This window comes from Panulirus ornatus, chromosome 10 (assembly GCF_036320965.1).
Source record: "Panulirus ornatus isolate Po-2019 chromosome 10, ASM3632096v1, whole genome shotgun sequence".
Lineage (NCBI taxonomy): Eukaryota > Metazoa > Arthropoda > Malacostraca > Decapoda > Palinuridae > Panulirus > Panulirus ornatus.
In genome coordinates this window covers 30,505,760-30,523,103 of record NC_092233.1, presented here as the reverse complement: position 1 = coordinate 30,523,103, position 17,344 = coordinate 30,505,760, and the positions used below count along the sequence as shown (strand labels likewise).

At 46.2% G+C, this 17,344-nt stretch overlaps 1 protein-coding gene across 27 annotated transcripts in view; it reads left to right on the top strand.

Annotated features, from left to right (window-relative positions):
* Nucleotides 1-17,344, top strand: part of LOC139750871 (one cut domain family member 2-like) — a 636,939-nt gene that overhangs the window by 278,212 nt on the left and 341,383 nt on the right. For 9 of the 27 annotated variants that reach the window (XM_071665708.1, XM_071665712.1, XM_071665710.1 and 6 more), the window contains one exon: nt 2,629-2,685. The exons of the other annotated variants lie outside the window; for them this stretch is intronic. In XM_071665708.1, coding sequence (XP_071521809.1) covers nt 2,629-2,685 — 57 coding nt within the window. The remainder of the gene's footprint in view (nt 1-2,628; nt 2,686-17,344) is intronic. 27 annotated transcript variants of the gene reach the window in all.

Genomic DNA, 17,344 nt, shown 5'->3' with positions numbered 1-17,344 from the left:
TGTGTGTGTGTGCTGAAGACATCGCCCCCTTAATGATATTTAAACCTGAGTCAGTTGGAGTGTTTACGTAGCGTCGTAGTGGTGGAATTATTCATTATATTTTCACACATGTGACTCTTCCGTAAGGAGGTCGCTTGTGTCACTAGTTAGACCCGCTCGACAATCCTCACCGTGCCTTACCTTCCCTCCCTCACCCTCCGTCTCCCTTCCTCACCCTCCGCCTCTCAAGCTTCAGGAGTTAGCCTGTGGGTCATCACTTGGTCCCCTGCACACTGGACGCTGGCATTCCTGACCATCCCTCCTCAGTGCTGCTGGTGCCTGGCCACGGTGCCTGAGCCGTCCCTACACTCACTGAGTGAGGTCCTGTAACCAGTGTGATGACGCGAAGGTTCGATGTTGGTGTGTATGACCTGTGCCTTCGGGTGTCCACTCTGGTGATGGTATGGAGGACTGTGGCCACTGCATGTGTCAGGCACCACAACAGGTGATGGTACGGAGGACTGTGGCCACTGCACGTGACAAGTACCACAACAGGTGATGGTGAGGAGGACCTATGGCCACTGCACGTGTCAGGTACCACAACAGATGGGTAAAATCAGTTACCAGTCACTGGGTGCACTGGCCCACCTAACTCCTATAGGACTCACGGTTATCTATACAGCCGGCTTAGATATAGCATTAAGGGAGTTCGGCCGTATGAGGGGTGATGTGCGAAGGGGCTGCTGGATGTGTGGCTTGTAGGGAGCTACTTAAGCACATGGGATGGACAGGTAACAAGGAACCTGATGATCAATAATGAGGTGATCTGCTGGAAGGACGGTAATAGTAGCCCTCATTCCTAATCTATACAGATGGGGACAGGTTAGTAAAGCAGAAGGCTCCTTCCCACCTACCACTGCCTCTGTGAGGGAATTAGCTCTGATGGAACGCCATGTTGTGTACAGGTAGTAGTAATACACATTAGAACCTCTGGATACTCTGGGGAAGAGGGAGTGGAGATGGTAATCCGTCAAGGAAAACGATATTGGAATACGTGTGAATTATACTGTTAGTCTTGAGCAGGTTTGCTCGCTGATCATTGGTATCAACAGCGTAAGTCTGTAGTCTTGTTTACAACGTAATGGTAGTCTTGGTGTGATGGTAGTGTGTTACACTGTTCTGTAACTCCACGGCTGAAGGCACGTGTGTGTTACACCTGCCTTCCATATTTTCATGACCGTTATTTTTGGCTATTATTTACCTGTTTAGTGTGGAGAAATTCTCACAAGTTGTGTTGTAGAAATTATTTAGTTCCTTGACGTCTGTGTGTGTTTTTGTTAGAGACAACAGTTTTAGATCTGTTGATGTTTATTCATGAGGTGTATTTCTGAAGGAGGGATGGTAGCTTTTGTGTTCGTTCCAGTTTGTCGTCGTCTTTGGTGAAATGTTGTGACCAGAACTGAACACCAGAGTCTAGTTATGGGTTGGCCAGGGCGTTGTGGTGACCCAGGGAAGTGGATCATGAATGTACCACCTGTAGGAGGGCTGCTTGAGGTGTACCCTGGGCGTGGATGGGAGGGGACTACTCTGGACGTAGTCCTGTGAGGGATGGGGGTGAGGGTAACAAGGTGTGACCCAGGTCGTGAGTGACGGTATATACTGGTAATCTGAAGTGATGAGTTGTGAGGACGTGGAGCTGCCGTGGAGGGTCGTCCTTGCCCCCCACCACAGCCCCACCACCACCACAGCCCCCACCACCACCACCACACCACCACCACTACCACAGTCCCCTCCCGCCCGCCCGGCCTTCACTCACTATTTACACCACCTCATTAATAAATGACCAGTCGTGAGCAGCACCAAGCATGCCAGGCTTGGGTCTCGTCCATCAGCCAGCATGTTGACCCCTCACCCGGTCTAGGGTCCGCCATCTTGCCTTCTTACACTGCTGAGGTGCAGGAGCGCCAGGAGTGTTACATTACGCCGGTACTACGACGGTACACTGTACCTCAGAGTCCTTGTACCGCTGAGGGTAGGGTACAGTCGAGCATGTAGCTGTATTCGTATCGTGTAGTGGGGAAGGGAGGGGAGATTATAGTGTCTACCGTCCACAGTGTACTAGTATAGTGTCTACCGTCCACAGTGTACTAGTATAGTGTCTACCGTCCATAGTGTACATCAAATTTGTGAGGCGAATGTTTGTAGGTGGGTTGGTTATATCCAGTGGTTGCTGCGCTCGCCACGGCCAGAGAATTGCTTGTTACGTGTTTGTGTCTCCAGATGTACCATGAGGAGTGGCCAGGACCAGAGGGAAGGCACTGAGGGTTACGGTCATTCACCCCACCACAGGTGTACCACAATCCGACGTCCTCAGACATACACATCAGCTCCTCACCCACACAAAGCGGTGTTCTCCACACCTGCAGGCCAGGCATGGCGACGCTGGGATGTATCTGGCCATCCCACACACTTGGTTGGGAATGAGCCTGGTCACAAGGCATGCATCAGCTGGGGTTGTGGTACCAGGTCACTGGACGCCCTCATGCACTCCTCATTCTCTCATACTTACTCATGAAAATTGTTTTACATTTTGTCTGCTAGATTTTCTTCTTGACATTTTTATTTACTCGTGTCTCTGTTCCTCTGCAGGTACGTGGTGGTGGTCAGGTGAAGAGAGTGATGGAGGGTACCGGCGCCCGCACTACAGTAAGTTGCTCCTTCGCTCATGTACGGGGTACAGGGAGCCAGTCATACTCGCGATGTACCGCACCGCTACCCGCGGTACAGCGCCCAGGTACACCGGGGTACTGAATGCTAGCGTGGTACAACACCCAGGTAAACCGAGGTACTGGATGCTAGCAGGGTACAACACCCAGGTACACCGGGGTACTAGCTGCTAGCGGGGTACAACACCCAGGTACACCGGGGATACTGGCTGCTAGCTGAGTACAACACCCAGGTACACCGGGGTACTGGCTGCTAACGGGGTACAACACCCAGGTACACGGAGGGTACTGCCTCCACAGTTGATCATCAAATATTCTGGTTTATTGTTTAAGAGATGAAGATGCATTATAAGCGGACGCTGATAAATGCCAGGTGTGTGTGTGTGTGTGTGTGTGTGTGTGTGTGCGGCTACACAGCCAGCCACTCCTCGTTGCAGATTCTAATTCTGGAATTACTTTGAAAATTACTTCGGAAATTGATTTAGAATTACTTAGAAAGCGTTCTCAATTTCGCTTTATTTGGTCAGCAAATTACTTTGGTTATTTTTACCGAACTGATGGGAGATAAAGTTGACGTAATTTGTATTCATATTTGCTGACTGTTACCGAACAATAGCTTACTCTAAAAACGTTAATATATATATATATATATATATATATATATATATATATATATATATATATATATATATATATATATATATATATATATGTTGGAAAGGATCACAATTTTGCGCGTGATCAAGATATTCCTATGAGTCCATGGGGAAAATGAAACACGAAAAGTTCCCAAGTGCACTTTCGTGTAATAATCACATCATCAGGGGAGACACAAGAGAGAAATATAACAGTCAGTTGATATACATCGAAGAGACGAAGCTAGGACGCCATTTGGTAAACATGGCGTCCTAGCTACGTCTCTTCGTTGTTCATCAACTGACTCATATTTCTCTCTTGTGTCTCCCCTGATGATGTGATTATTACACGGAAGTGCACTTGGGAATTTTTCGTGTTTCATTTTCCCCATGGACATATAGGAATATATATATATATATATATATATATATATATATATATATATATATATATATATATATATATATATATATATATTTGTATGAGTCCACGGGGAAAATGAAACACGATAAGTTCCCACTTATCGTGTTTCATTTTCCCCGTGAACTCAGGAATATCTTGATCACGCGCAAAATTGTGATCCTTTCCAACATATATATGTATATATATATATATATATATATATATATATATATATATATATATATATATATGTGTGTGTGTATGTGTGTGTGTGTGTGTGTGTGTGTATATTTTTTTTTCTAGCGATCAGATTTCAGTAGAGTTTGCCTGAGGTGCAGATAGTGTTAGCAGCTTGTATACACTGTAGGTGTCATATAGACAGTGTATTCCTTCGTTCTTGAGTGGAGTTGGTGGATGACATGTCTGTCTGTCTGGAGGTAGTAGGGGTGAGATCCCTCATGACTGGGAGACGGGTATTGTTGTTCTGTTGCTAGTGACGGTAGACGGACAGTACTGTCTCACTTCTGGCGGTAGTGACGGTAGACGGACAGTACTGTCTCACTTCTGGCGGTAGTGACGGTAGACGGGCAGTACTGTCTCACTTCTGGCGGTAGTGACGGTAAACGGACAGTACTGTCACACTTCGGGCGGTAGTGACGGTAGACGGGCAGTACTGTCACACTTCTGGCGGTAGTGACGGTAGACGGGCAGTACTGTCACACTTCTGGCGGTAGTGACGGTAGACGGGCAGTACTGTCACACTTCTGGCGGTAGTGACGGTAGACGGGCAGTACTGTCACAGTGGTGGGAGCAAGAAGGACGGTAGGTTAGGACGGTAAGGTCATGAGGCCTTCGTACCGTCTTCCCGCGACCGTCCGCCTGGTTGGGACGGAATGGTTGTACAACGTAGGATCATCATCGCATGGTGGTCCGGGGTGTCGGGGTAGCCCAGGACTTTCATGTAAGTGTAGGAGACCCAGAGACCATGGGACTCTGGGACTATGGGAGCAGGAAGACAGTCCCGGGCGACGGCGGCCAGCTGAAGCGATCACATCGCACACCGCCGCCCGACCCACACACACACACACACACACACACACTTTATCGACTTGAAAAATCGAATTTATTTGGTTTTCTTTACCTGAAAATGATTTTGTTATTTTCTTTATTATTGGTTATGAGTCCTGAGAAATAGGACATGGCTTCCCAGTCTTGGTCTGTCGCCAGCACCAACACCACTTTTTTTTAGTGTAGCTAAATTTTACTTATAAATTATACTAATTATTTATTGTACTGTCTCTCTCTGGTGTCCTCGGCTTTCTTGTATAGTCTCGCTGTAAACCATATTCCAGCAGCCTTTGGTCGTGTTATCCGCATTTATATATATCATCTGTCGTTACCTCGTATCTCCATTACTTTATTGTGGTTTAAACCATAGATATTACTGGAAATAAATTATTCACGTCCCGGGGGTTATGACGTCAGTGTGGCCTGTGTGTTCTGGCCACACCCTACGTGCAGGGTTAGATCCACTTGGTTGCCTCCTCATGGCTGGACTCTGGTGTTGGGGGATCTGATCCTCTGCTTCACCTTATCATTTTCTGGTCAGTCTCCTGTCTTAGGCCAGCGATTACTCCATAAAATTGATAGTTCCACCTTGCACCTGTCTTATATAATAGATAGGTAGATAGTTAGATAGATAGATAGATAGATAGATAGATAGGTAGCCCAGCGTAGGCCAAGTACCCATTTCTCGAGCGTGCGCTGGGGGAGGTGAGCCACTGGGTGCGCTACATATTTATAGCGATCGTCATGACACGGGCAAAACATGTCCCAGTCAAGGCCAACTGGAGTGAAAAGAGAGAGAGAAAAAGAATGAAGAAATTAATCATGGCTCAGCAAGTATTTGTAGACCTGACTTTAGAAGGTGAGAGAGGCTACAGCAAGTAGGAAAGACGAGGGAGGGAAGAGAATTCTACAGCTTACCTGCTCGAGGAAAGTATGAGTTATTATGACAACGGTCAGCCCTCGTGTGGCTGGTCTCCTCACAGAAACTAAGGGAAGCGTTGGCCAGGTGCGTGCCTCGGGTCCAGGGCTTGGTGACAGGGAGACATGCAGACACCTCACGAGAGCAGTGATCAAAATGATATCTGTAGACCAAGGGCAACATGGCCGCGGCGGACAGTGAGGGACGGTGGAGAGATGATGATGTCTGAGCCAATAATGAGACGGACGGGTTTTGATGCCACCCTCGCTAATACAGGAGGGGAGGATGAACCAACACAGATATGTGAGCTGTACTCTGTACCAGAGCGAATAACACCCTTGTAGACATGAAACAGCCGCTCGTGTACACACTCCTAGCTCTTGGGCAGCAGACTTTGTGATCTTGATTGTGTGGGGTGTCCAGGACGGAGTGGGACATATGCCCATCATGGCTGTGTTATTGCAGGGTTGAATTTTGGTGTCTTGAAACTGAAGAGGGAGGAACAAGTGACCCTGGGAAACAGATATGGAATAGAATTGCGTTTTTCGATTAGATTTCACCAATTTACTGTTTGCCCAGGATGAGATGCTGCGGTGATCCGAACTGTGGTAGGAAATATGTTCATTACAAGAGAGAGAACAAATGTTAGAATGAGAAAGAGGGAGAAAGTGATCTGACATGTATAAGAGTAAGAGGATCTGGGCTGAGGTTAGAGATCATTGATGAAGAGAAGAAAGAGGGTAGGTCACAGGAGAGAACCCTGAGGAACACCACTGGTTATAACATACAACGTGCTAGACATTAAGGCACAGGGAGGGACCAGCACGAAACCCAGACGAGGGAATTTTAGAAACTTATCCCACATCCTGTCAATATATATATATATATATATATATATATATATATATATATATATATATATATATATATATATATATATATTGACGATTTTTGCAGGGAAAAAATGCAATTGAGTGGGAGATGTATAAAAGAAAGAGACAGGAGGTCAGGAGAAAGGTGCAAGAGGTGAAAAAAAGGGCAAATGAGAGTTGGGGTGAGAGAGTATCATTAAATTTTAGGGAGAATAAAAAGATGTTCTGGAGGTAAATAAAGTGCGTAAGACAAGGGAGCAAATGGGAACTTCAGTGAAGGGCGCAAATGGGGAGGTGATAACAAGTAGTGGTGATGTGAGAAGGAGATGGAGTGAGTATTTTGAAGGTTTGTTGAATGTGTTTGATGATAGAGTGGCAGATATAGGGTGTTTTGGTCGAGGTGGTGTGCAAAGTGAGAGGGTTAGGGAAAATGATTTGGTAAACAGAGAAGAGGTAGTGAAAGCTTTGCGGAAGATGAAAGCCGGCAAGGCAGCAGGTTTGGATGGTATTGCAGTGGAATTTATTAAAAAAGGGGGTGACTGTATTGTTGACTGGTTGGTAAGATTATTTAATGTATGTGTGACTCATGGTGAGGTGCCTGAGGATTGGCGGAATGCGTGCATAGTGCCATTGTACAAAGGCAAAGGGGATAAGAGTGAGTGCTGAAATTACAGAGGTATAAGTTTGTTGAGTATTCCTGGTAAATTATATGGGAGGGTATTGATTGAGAGGGTGAAGGCATGTACAGAGCATCAGATTGGGGAAGAGCAGTGTGGTTTCAGAAGTGGTAGAGGATGTGTGGATCAGGTGTTTGCTTTGAAGAATGTATGTGAGAAATACTTAGAAAAGCAAATGGATTTGTATGTAGCATTTATGGATCTGGAGAAGGCATATGATAGAGTTGATAGAGATGCTCTGTGGAAGGTATTAAGAATATATGGTGTGGGAGGAAAGTTGTTAGAAGCAGTGAAAAGTTTTTATCGAGGATGTAAGGCATGTGTACGTGTAGGAAGAGAGGAAAGTGATTGGTTCTCAGTGAATGTAGGTTTGCGGCAGGGGTGTGTGATGTCTCCATGGTTGTTTAATTTGTTTATGGATGGGGTTGTTAGGGAGGTAAATGCAAGAGTTTTGGAAAGAGGGGCAAGCATGAAGTCTGTTTTGGATGAGAGAGCTTGGGAAGTGAGTCAGTTGTTGTTCGCTGATGATACAGCGCTGGTGGCTGATTCATGTGAGAAACTGCAGAAGCTGGTGACGGAGTTTGGTAAAGTGTGTGGAAGAAGAAAGTTAAGAGTAAATGTGAATAAGAGCAAGGTTATTAGGTACAGTAGGGTTGAGGGTCAAGTCAATTGGGAGGTGAATTTGAATGGAGAAAAACTGGAGGAAGTGAAGTGTTTTAGATATCTGGGAGTGGACCTGGCAACGGATGGAACCATGGAAGCGGAAGTGGATCATAGGGTGGGGGAGGGGGCGAAAATTCTGGGGGCCTTGAAGAATGTGTGGAAGTCGAGAACATTATCTCGGAAAGCAAAAATGGGTATGTTTGAAGGAATAGTGGTTCCAACAATGTTGTATGGTTGCGAGGCGTGGGCTATGGATAGAGTTGTGCGCAGGAGGATGGATGTGCTGGAAATGAGATGTTTGAGGACAATGTGTGGTGTGAGGTGGTTTGATCGAGTGAGTAACGTAAGGGTAAGAGAGATGTGTGGAAATAAAAAGAGCGTGGTTGAGAGAGCAGAAGAGGGTGTTTTGAAGTGGTTTGGGCACATGGAGAGGATGAGTGAGGAAAGATTGACCAAGAGGATATATGTGTCGGAGGTGGAGGGAGCAAGGAGAAGAGGGAGACCAAATTGGAGGTGGAAAGATGGAGTGAAAAAGATTTTGTGTGATCGGGGCCTGAACATGCAGGAGGGTGAAAGGAGGGCAAGGAATAGAGTGAATTGGAGCGATGTGGTATACCGGGGTTGACGTGCTGTCAGTGGATTGAATCAGGGCTTGTGAAGCGTCTGGGGTAAACCATGGAAAGCTGTGTAGGTATGTATATTTGCGTGTGTGGACGTATGTATATACATGTGTATGGGGGTGGGTTGGGCCATTTCTTTCGTCTGTTTCCTTGCGCTACCTCGCAAACGCGGGAGACAGCGACAAAGTATAAAAAAAAAAGATATATATATATATATATATATATATATATATATATATACTTTGTAGGTGTTACCGAACTGCACGTTGTTCGACAGCGAGAGAAAAGTCACCTCCGCCATGGTTGTATTACCGTCAGTGGACCAATTGCAGGGCAGTCACGTCGAGGGACATCTTCCTCCACAGGAGTCCATCATTTCCTCTCTGTCCGATGCAGCGCAACTTCGAACCTGAAGGAGATCCATAATATGGTCCTTAACCTCTGTGTCTATATATATATATATATATATATATATATATATATATATATATATATATACCGTATGGTTTTGCATACAGTGTCTGCGTCACCGTGACCACTAGGTGTGTGAGCTCGCCCGGCTGCTGGTACACACACAGGTGAGGCTGGCCACACCTTCAGCCCGACACTGTAGTCCATCTGAGCCGCTGATACACAGTGCCCGCAGGTGTTCCTTGAGGAAGGACTGGTAACCAGAGCACAACACATATCTAGCCATCGCCTGAGCTACTTAAATCGACAATGATTTGAATATGGAAGCCATTTTGACTGGGTTATACTGAGGTTATATGGAAGACAAACGCACATAATTCTGACACACGCTGTGGGCAGTATGGTATGCTTTTAGTATACCAAGGGTAATATGACATACCCTCGACATACCGGGGATATATAGAGAAGACACTTGGAATATATATTTAAGAAAGCGGTGACACAGTTCATTTCACGTGCACTGCACATCTTGCTTGCTGTCTCGTCTCCCCACACTAACTTCTCTGCCCAGCCTCAACTCCCCCTCACCCCAACAGTCACCCCACGTTGTATACTCAGAGGTTAGGTCGACCAGTCGGCACCAACGGGTGTAACGCTATTTTACCGACTAGTTTATCCTCAACATTGTTCATTTACCTCTGTCCCACCCCTGGGTGACGTTGAGGTAAGCTTGGGTAACATTAAGGTAGGCTGGGGTAGGGAGGAGGAGACCCAGCACAGCAGGGGAGTGGAGGCTGTGTGAACCCAACACTGTACCAGGAGTGCACGAACCCTCCCCCCCCAGCCATGGACATGATGTCATCAATATTGATCTTTGCTCTCATCACACTTGATGATGTCTTAACAGTAATCGATAGTTACAAAAAAAAATTTACCTCTAGAAATAGTCGATAAACCAGTAATACAGTGGAAATATAGAAAATACGCACACACACACACACTCACACACACACACACACACACACATATATATATATATATATATATATATATATATATATATATATATATATATATATATATATATATATATATATATTTTTTTTTTTTTTTTTTTTTTTTTTTTAACTATTCGCCATTTCCCGCGTTAACGAGGTAGCGTTAAGAACAGAGGACTGGGCCTTTTTTGGAATATCCTCACCTGGCCCCCTCTGTTCCTTCTTTTGGAAAAAAAAAAAAAAAAAAAAAAAATGAATTATGTACATGTGTATATATGTATATGTCTGTGTGTGTATATATATGTATATGTAGAGATATATAGGTATGTATATGTGCGTGTGTGGGCGTGAATTTATATACATGTGCATGTGGGTGGGTTGGGCCATTCTTTCGTCTGTTTTCTTGCGCTACCTCGCTAACGCGGGAGACAGCGACAAAGTAAAATAAATAGAATTGATGATATATATATATATATATATATATATATATATATATATATATATATATATATATATATATATATATATATATATATTTATATATATATATATATATATATATATACCTGGGGTAATCGTAGGGTGACCCCTCCCGGCTGTGACCTGGTCAGAGGCGGTGGTGCCGCCTCGTCTTGTGTGTTGTGGGTTCAGTGGTCATTGTGCCTTAACTCCTCAACCTTAGGATCACTCGTCACGAGACCAGACCCAGCAGATCTTCCTGTAACGTGACGACCACTGAACTGTGGTACAAGATGATAACCTCCAACACTGAACTGTGGTACAAGATGATAACCTCCAACACTGAACTGTGGTACAAGATGATAACCTCCAACACTGAACTGTGGTACAAGATGATAACCTCCAACACTGAACTGTGGTACAAGATGATAACCTCCAACACTGAACTGTGGTACAAGATGATAACCTCCAACACTGAACTGTGGTACAAGATGATAACCTCCAACACTGAACTGTGGTACAAGATGATAACCTCCAACACTGAATTGTGGTACAAGATGATAACCTCCAACACTGAACTGTGGTACAAGATGATAACCTCCAACACTGAACTGTGGTACAAGATGATAACCTCCAACACTGAACTGTGGTACAAGATGATAACCTCCAACGTGACAGAAAATACCACAACTTGTTCATGTCTTCCCACATGACATTTCGCTTCTAGTTATAGATTTATTTAAGTCTCTCTCTCTCTCTCTCTCTCTCTCTCTCTCTCTCTCTCTCTCTCTCTCTCTCTCTCTCTCTCTCTCTCTCTCTCTCTCTCTGCCAGGCGAGGTCAGGTAGAAGCACTGCGTGGGACAGATACAGAAGCTGACAAGAGAAAGCTGTAAGCTTAGCTGACAACAGTCACATATGAACCCAAGTTTGACAGTACAACACCATGCGTGGCGGCGGTGACCAACAGTGTGCTTGATCAAGCAAGATATGCTATGCAAGACACTCAAGGCTTAACCCTACTTAGACCTCGTATGTACTCGTAAGAAGAGAAGCAGGTAGGTAGGTAGGTAGGTAGGTACTCGTAGTTAGGCAGGTAGGTACTCGTAGGTCGGTAGGTAGGTAAGTACTCGTAGGTAGGTAGGTAGGTACTCGTAGGTCGGTAGGTAGGTAAGTACTCGTAAGTAGGTAGGTAGGTACTCATAGGTCGGTAGGTAGGTAAGTACTCATAGGTCGGTAGGTAGGTAAGTACTCGTAGGTAGGTAGGTACTTGTAGGTCGGTAGGTAGGTAGGTACTCGTAGGTCGGTAGGGCGGTAAGTAGGAAGGTAATCTTTCTCACTGGCAGTGCCAAGTGAGGTCTCATGTTGTGGCCTGGTTACACATGACAGCTGGGGAATGGATGTGAGCGCATGTGGCTTCTATTCGTATATCCCTGGCGCTACCTTGCTAACGCGGGAAACGGCGAACATCTATGAAGATTTTATATCTATATCTCTCTCTCTCTCTCTCTCTCTCTCTCTCTCTATATATATATATATATATATATATATATATATATATATATATATATATATATTTTCTTTTTTCTTTCAAACTATTCGCCATTTCCCGCGTTAGCGAGGTAGCGCTAAGAACAGAGGACTGGGCCTTTGAGGGAATATCCTCACCTGGCCCCCTTCTCCGTTCCTTCTTTTGGAAAATTAAAAAAAAAAACGAGAGGGGAGGATTTCCAGCCTCCCGCTCCCTCCCCTTTTAGTCGCCTTCTACGACACGCAGGGAATACGTGGGAAGTGAAGTGTTTTAGATATCTGGGAGTGGATCTGTCAGCGGATGGAACCATGGAAGCGGAAGTGGATCATAGGGTGGGGGAGGGGGCGAAAATTTTGGGAGCCTTGAAAAATGTGTGGAAGTCGAGAACATTATCTCGGAAAGCAAAAATGGGTATGTTTGAGGGAATAGTGGTTCCAACAATGTTGTATGGTTGCGAGGCGTGGGCTATGGATAGAGATGTGCGCAGGAGGATGGATGTGCTGGAAATGAGATGTTTGAGGACAATGTGTGGTGTGAGGTGGTTTGATCGAGTAAGTAACGTAAGGGTAAGAGAGATGTGTGGAAATAAAAAGAGCGTGGTTGAGAGAGCAGAAGAGGGTGTTTTGAAATGGTTTGGGCACATGGAGAGAATGAGTGAGGAGAGATTGACCAAGAGGATATATGTGTCGGAGGTGGAGGGAACGAGGAGAAGAGGGAGACCAAATTGGAGGTGGAAAGATGGAGTGAAAAAGATTTTGTGTGATCGGGGCCTGAACATGCAGGAGGGTGAAAGGAGGGCAAGAAATAGAGTGAATTGGAGTCATGTGGTATACAGGGGTTGACGTGCTGTCAGTGGATTGAAGCAAGGCATGTGAAGCGTCTGGGGTAAACCATGGAAAGCTGTGTAGGTATGTATATTTGCGTGTGTGGACGTGTGTATGTACATGTGTATGGGGGGGGGGGGTTGGGCCATTTCTTTCGTCTGTTTCCTTGCGCTACCTCGCAGACGCGGGAGACAGCGACAAAGTATAAAAAAAAAAAAAAAAAATATATATATATATATATATATATATGTATATATATATATATATATATATATATATATATATATATATATATATATATATATATATATATTCTTAAGAGTCCACGGGGAAAATGAAACACGATAAGTTCCCAAGTGCACTTTCGTGTAATAATCACATCATCAGGGGAGACACGAGAGAAATATAACAGTCAGCTGATGTACAACGAAGAGACGTAGCTATGACGCCATTTGGTACCAAATGGCGTCCTAGTTACGTCTCTTCGTTGTATATCAACTGATTTATATTTCTCTCTTGTGTCTCCCCTGATCATGTGATTATTACACGAAAGTGCACTTGGGAACTTATCGTGTTTCATTTTCCCCATGGACTCTTAAGAATATACTTGATCACGCGCAAAATTGTGATCCTTTCCAATATATATATATATATATATATATATATATATATATATATATATATATATATATATATATATATATATATATATATACGGAAGTGATGTGGATGGAAGTAAGATATTGTGGCGTCAGCGTCAGCAGGGTACACAATAATAATATGTGACCGCCGCTCATAACGGCCACCCAACAAAAGATTCATCCCTTCAAAATCTCCAAATGAAATCGAGTTTTTAATCAGCGATCCTACGGTGGCCTTCGTCCCTCGTACCTCTTGGGACGCTGGGGGAGTGGGGAGGTAGGAGGAGGGAGCAGTGGAGGGAGGGTCCTACGTACAGACTCACCCCCAGATGGTGCAGCCTGTGGTGTGGCCTTCCGCCGGGGGTCTTCACCTCCTCCAACAGTTATATGGAGAGGGAACAACCCTCAGGACCTTTTTCCTGGACTATAGACCATGTCTCTCTTTCTCAACGAACCACGAGAGACTTGTCTGGTTTAGCAGGACCCACCTGGGACCCCCAGGTTTAGCAAGACCTTTTTGAGACTCCTTGGTTTAACTTCTCACAAGAGGCTTCTTGGTTTAACAGGGCCCACGAGCGATTCCCTGGTTTAATAGGAGCCACGTTACATCGCCTGGTTTAAGGTTGTGTGAGGATGGAGGGTGAGGTGTGAGGAGGAGGAGGAGGTCCACGATGTCCCTTGTGGTGATACACCAGCTTGGTCTGGACGCCTCTCCCCTCTGCCCCACAACGCCACCCCCATCTCCCCACGACACGCCTGTGGGGCAAATGCCACAAGTGGAGAGAGAGAGAGAGAGAGAGAGAGAGAGAGAGAGAGAGAGAGAGAGAGAGAGAGAGAGAGAGAGAGAGAGAGAGCAACATTGAGTGGGGGGTTCTGTGAACAATAAGCTGGCTCTATTATTGTATGCCCAACTGGCGTGCTGTTGATACACCACTCCCGTCCAGGTCAAGTCTTTCTGGCCTCATAATTATTGTCGGGGACCCCCGCCAGACACCGCTATCGGGTGGGGACCCCCGCCAGACACCGCTATCGGGTGGGGACCCCCGCCAGACACCGCTATCGGGTGGGGACCCCCGCCAGACAACGCTCGGGTGGGGACCCCCGCCAGACACCGCTATCGGGTGGGGACCCCCGTCAGACCACTCTCGGGTGGGGACCCCCGCCAGACCACTCTCGGGTGGGGACCCCCGCCAGACCACTCTCGGGTGGGGACCCCCGCCAGACCACTCTCGGGTGGGGACCGCGTCGTAGCCTTTCACTCAGACGCGCGGCCGACGCTCGCCCTCCTACACCGCTATCGCTAACACCCGTCCCATAATTTATGAAAAATATGTATGCTGTTACGGAAAAAGTGCATTGTTATCCAGAGAGGGGAGGAGCGGGGAGAACGAGAGGGGGAGGCATGTGGGGAGAGGGATGGGGTAGTAGCAGGTGGAGATAGAAAGTGGGTAGTTGCTTGGAGAGAGAGAGGGAGAGGGTAGTAGCATGTGTGGAGAGGGATGGGGTTGTAGCATGTGGGGAGAGAGAGAGAGGGGGGGGGGTAGTAGCATGGGGGAAAGGGAGGGGATAGTAGCATGCGGGGACAGGGAGGAGGTAGTAGCATGAAGAGAGAGGGAGTTCTTAGTTACATGTGGGTATAGGGAGAGGGTAGTAGCATGGGGGAGAGGGAGGAGGTAGTAGCATGTGGGGAGAGAGAGGGGGTAGTAGCATGTGGGGAGAGAGAGAAGGGGTAGTAGTATGGGGGAGAGGGAGGAGGTAGTAGCATGTGGGGAGAGAGAGGGGGTAGTAGCATGTGGGGAGAGAGAGGGGGTAGTAGTATGGGGGAGAGGGAGGAGGTAGTAGCATGCGGGGATAGGGAGGAGGTGGTAGCATGTGGTGAGAGGGAGAGGGTAGTTCGTCGCAACATAAGGGGAGAGGAAAGGTTGAGGTGAGGGGTGGGTGGGGGTGGGAGTGAGGGGTGTGGGTGGGTGGGGGTGGGAGTGAGGGGTGTGGGGGTGTGTGGGGGTGGGTGGGTGGGGGTGAGGGTGGGTGTGGGTGGGTGTGGGTGGGTGGGGGTGAGGGTGGGTGTGGGTGGGTGGGGGGGGTGGGTGGGGGTGGGAGGCAAAATAGCCGGCATTGTTTTGGATGACAAGAGAAGGATACTCGAGCAGAGTATTGTAATATCACCCCAACCCACTGATACAGTAAGGACCAGAATCTTTTGTCGTGCCTTTCTGGTTAAACGTCATTATAAACGTTGGTGGTTGAGTTGGTGCTAGACATCTGCCCTGGGATCCCTAGTGGTGTCCCACAGCACGATACATTATACCTGGGATCCCTAGTGGTGTCCCACAGCACGATACATTATACCTGGGATCCCTAGTGGTGTCCCACAGCACGATACATTATACCTGGGATCCCTAGTGGTGTCCCACAGCACGATACATTATACCTGGGATCCCTAGTGGTGTCCCACAGCACGATACATTATACCTGGGATCCCTAGTGGTGTCCCACAGCACGATACATTATACCTGGGATCCCTAGTGGTGTCCCACAGCACGATACATTATACCTGGGATCCCTAGTGGTGTCCCACAGCACGATACATTATACCTGAGATCCCTAGTGGTGTCCCACAGCACGATACATTATACCTGGGATCCCTAGTGGTGTCCCACAGCACGATACATTATACCTGGGATCCCTAGTGGTGTCCCACAGCACGATACATTATACCTGGGATCCCTAGTGGTGTCCCACAGCACGATACATTATACCTGGGATCCCTAGTGGTGTCCCACATACTCCGGCCACTCACATCTTGACGACGCGACCCCGGCCTCTACGCTGACCACATAACACCCATGTGTATCACCACAACACACGAGTCTCCTTACTGACACACACACACACACACACACACACACACACACACACACACACACACACACACACACACACACACGCACACACACACACACACACACACACACACCTCGCCCTACCCGTGCAGGGGTGGTGTGTGTGTGTGTGTGTGTGTGTGTGTGTGTGTGTGTGTGTGTGTGTGTGTGTAGTGATAATTTTGGTTTATGAAAATAGAAATCTGGGATTACAGATGGAATGGTGGACGTCTGATGTAAAGGAATAAACACTAGACTTCTTCTTCCTACTTTATACTTTACTATCTTTAATGTAACATAATTATACTATCTTTAATGTAACATAATTATACTATCTTTAATGTAACATAATTATACTATCTTTAATATAACATAATTATACTATCTTTAATGTAACATAATTATACTATCTTTAATGTAACATGATTATTAGCAGGTGTCAGAGATAACTTCACTCTCGGAAATAACCATGTATAGCAGGATGTAGGAGATAGCTGTGTATAGGAGAATGTGGAAGATAGCTGTGTATAGCAGGATGTGGGAGATAGCTACGTATAGCAGGATGTGGAAGATAGATGTGTATAACAGAATGTGGGAGATAGATGTGTATAGCAGGATGTGGGAGAGATGTGTATAGCAGGATGTGGGAGATAGATGTGTATAGCAGGATGAGGGAGAGATGTGTATAACAGGATGTGGGAGATAGATGTGTATAGCAGGATGTGGGAGATAGCTACGTATAGCAGGATGTGGGAGATAGATGTGTATAACAGGATGTGGGAGATAGATGTGTATAGCAGGATGTGGGAGATAGCTACTTATTGTAGGATGTGTGAGACAGATGTGTATAGCAGGATGTGGGAGATAGCTACGTATTGTAGGATGTGGGAGATAGATTTGTATTGCAGGATGTGGAAGATAGATGTGTATAACAGGATGTTTGAGATAGATGTGTATAGCAGGATGTGGGAGATAGCTGTGTATAGCAAGATGTGGGAGAGATGTGTATAGCAAGATGTGGGAGACAGATGTGTTTAGG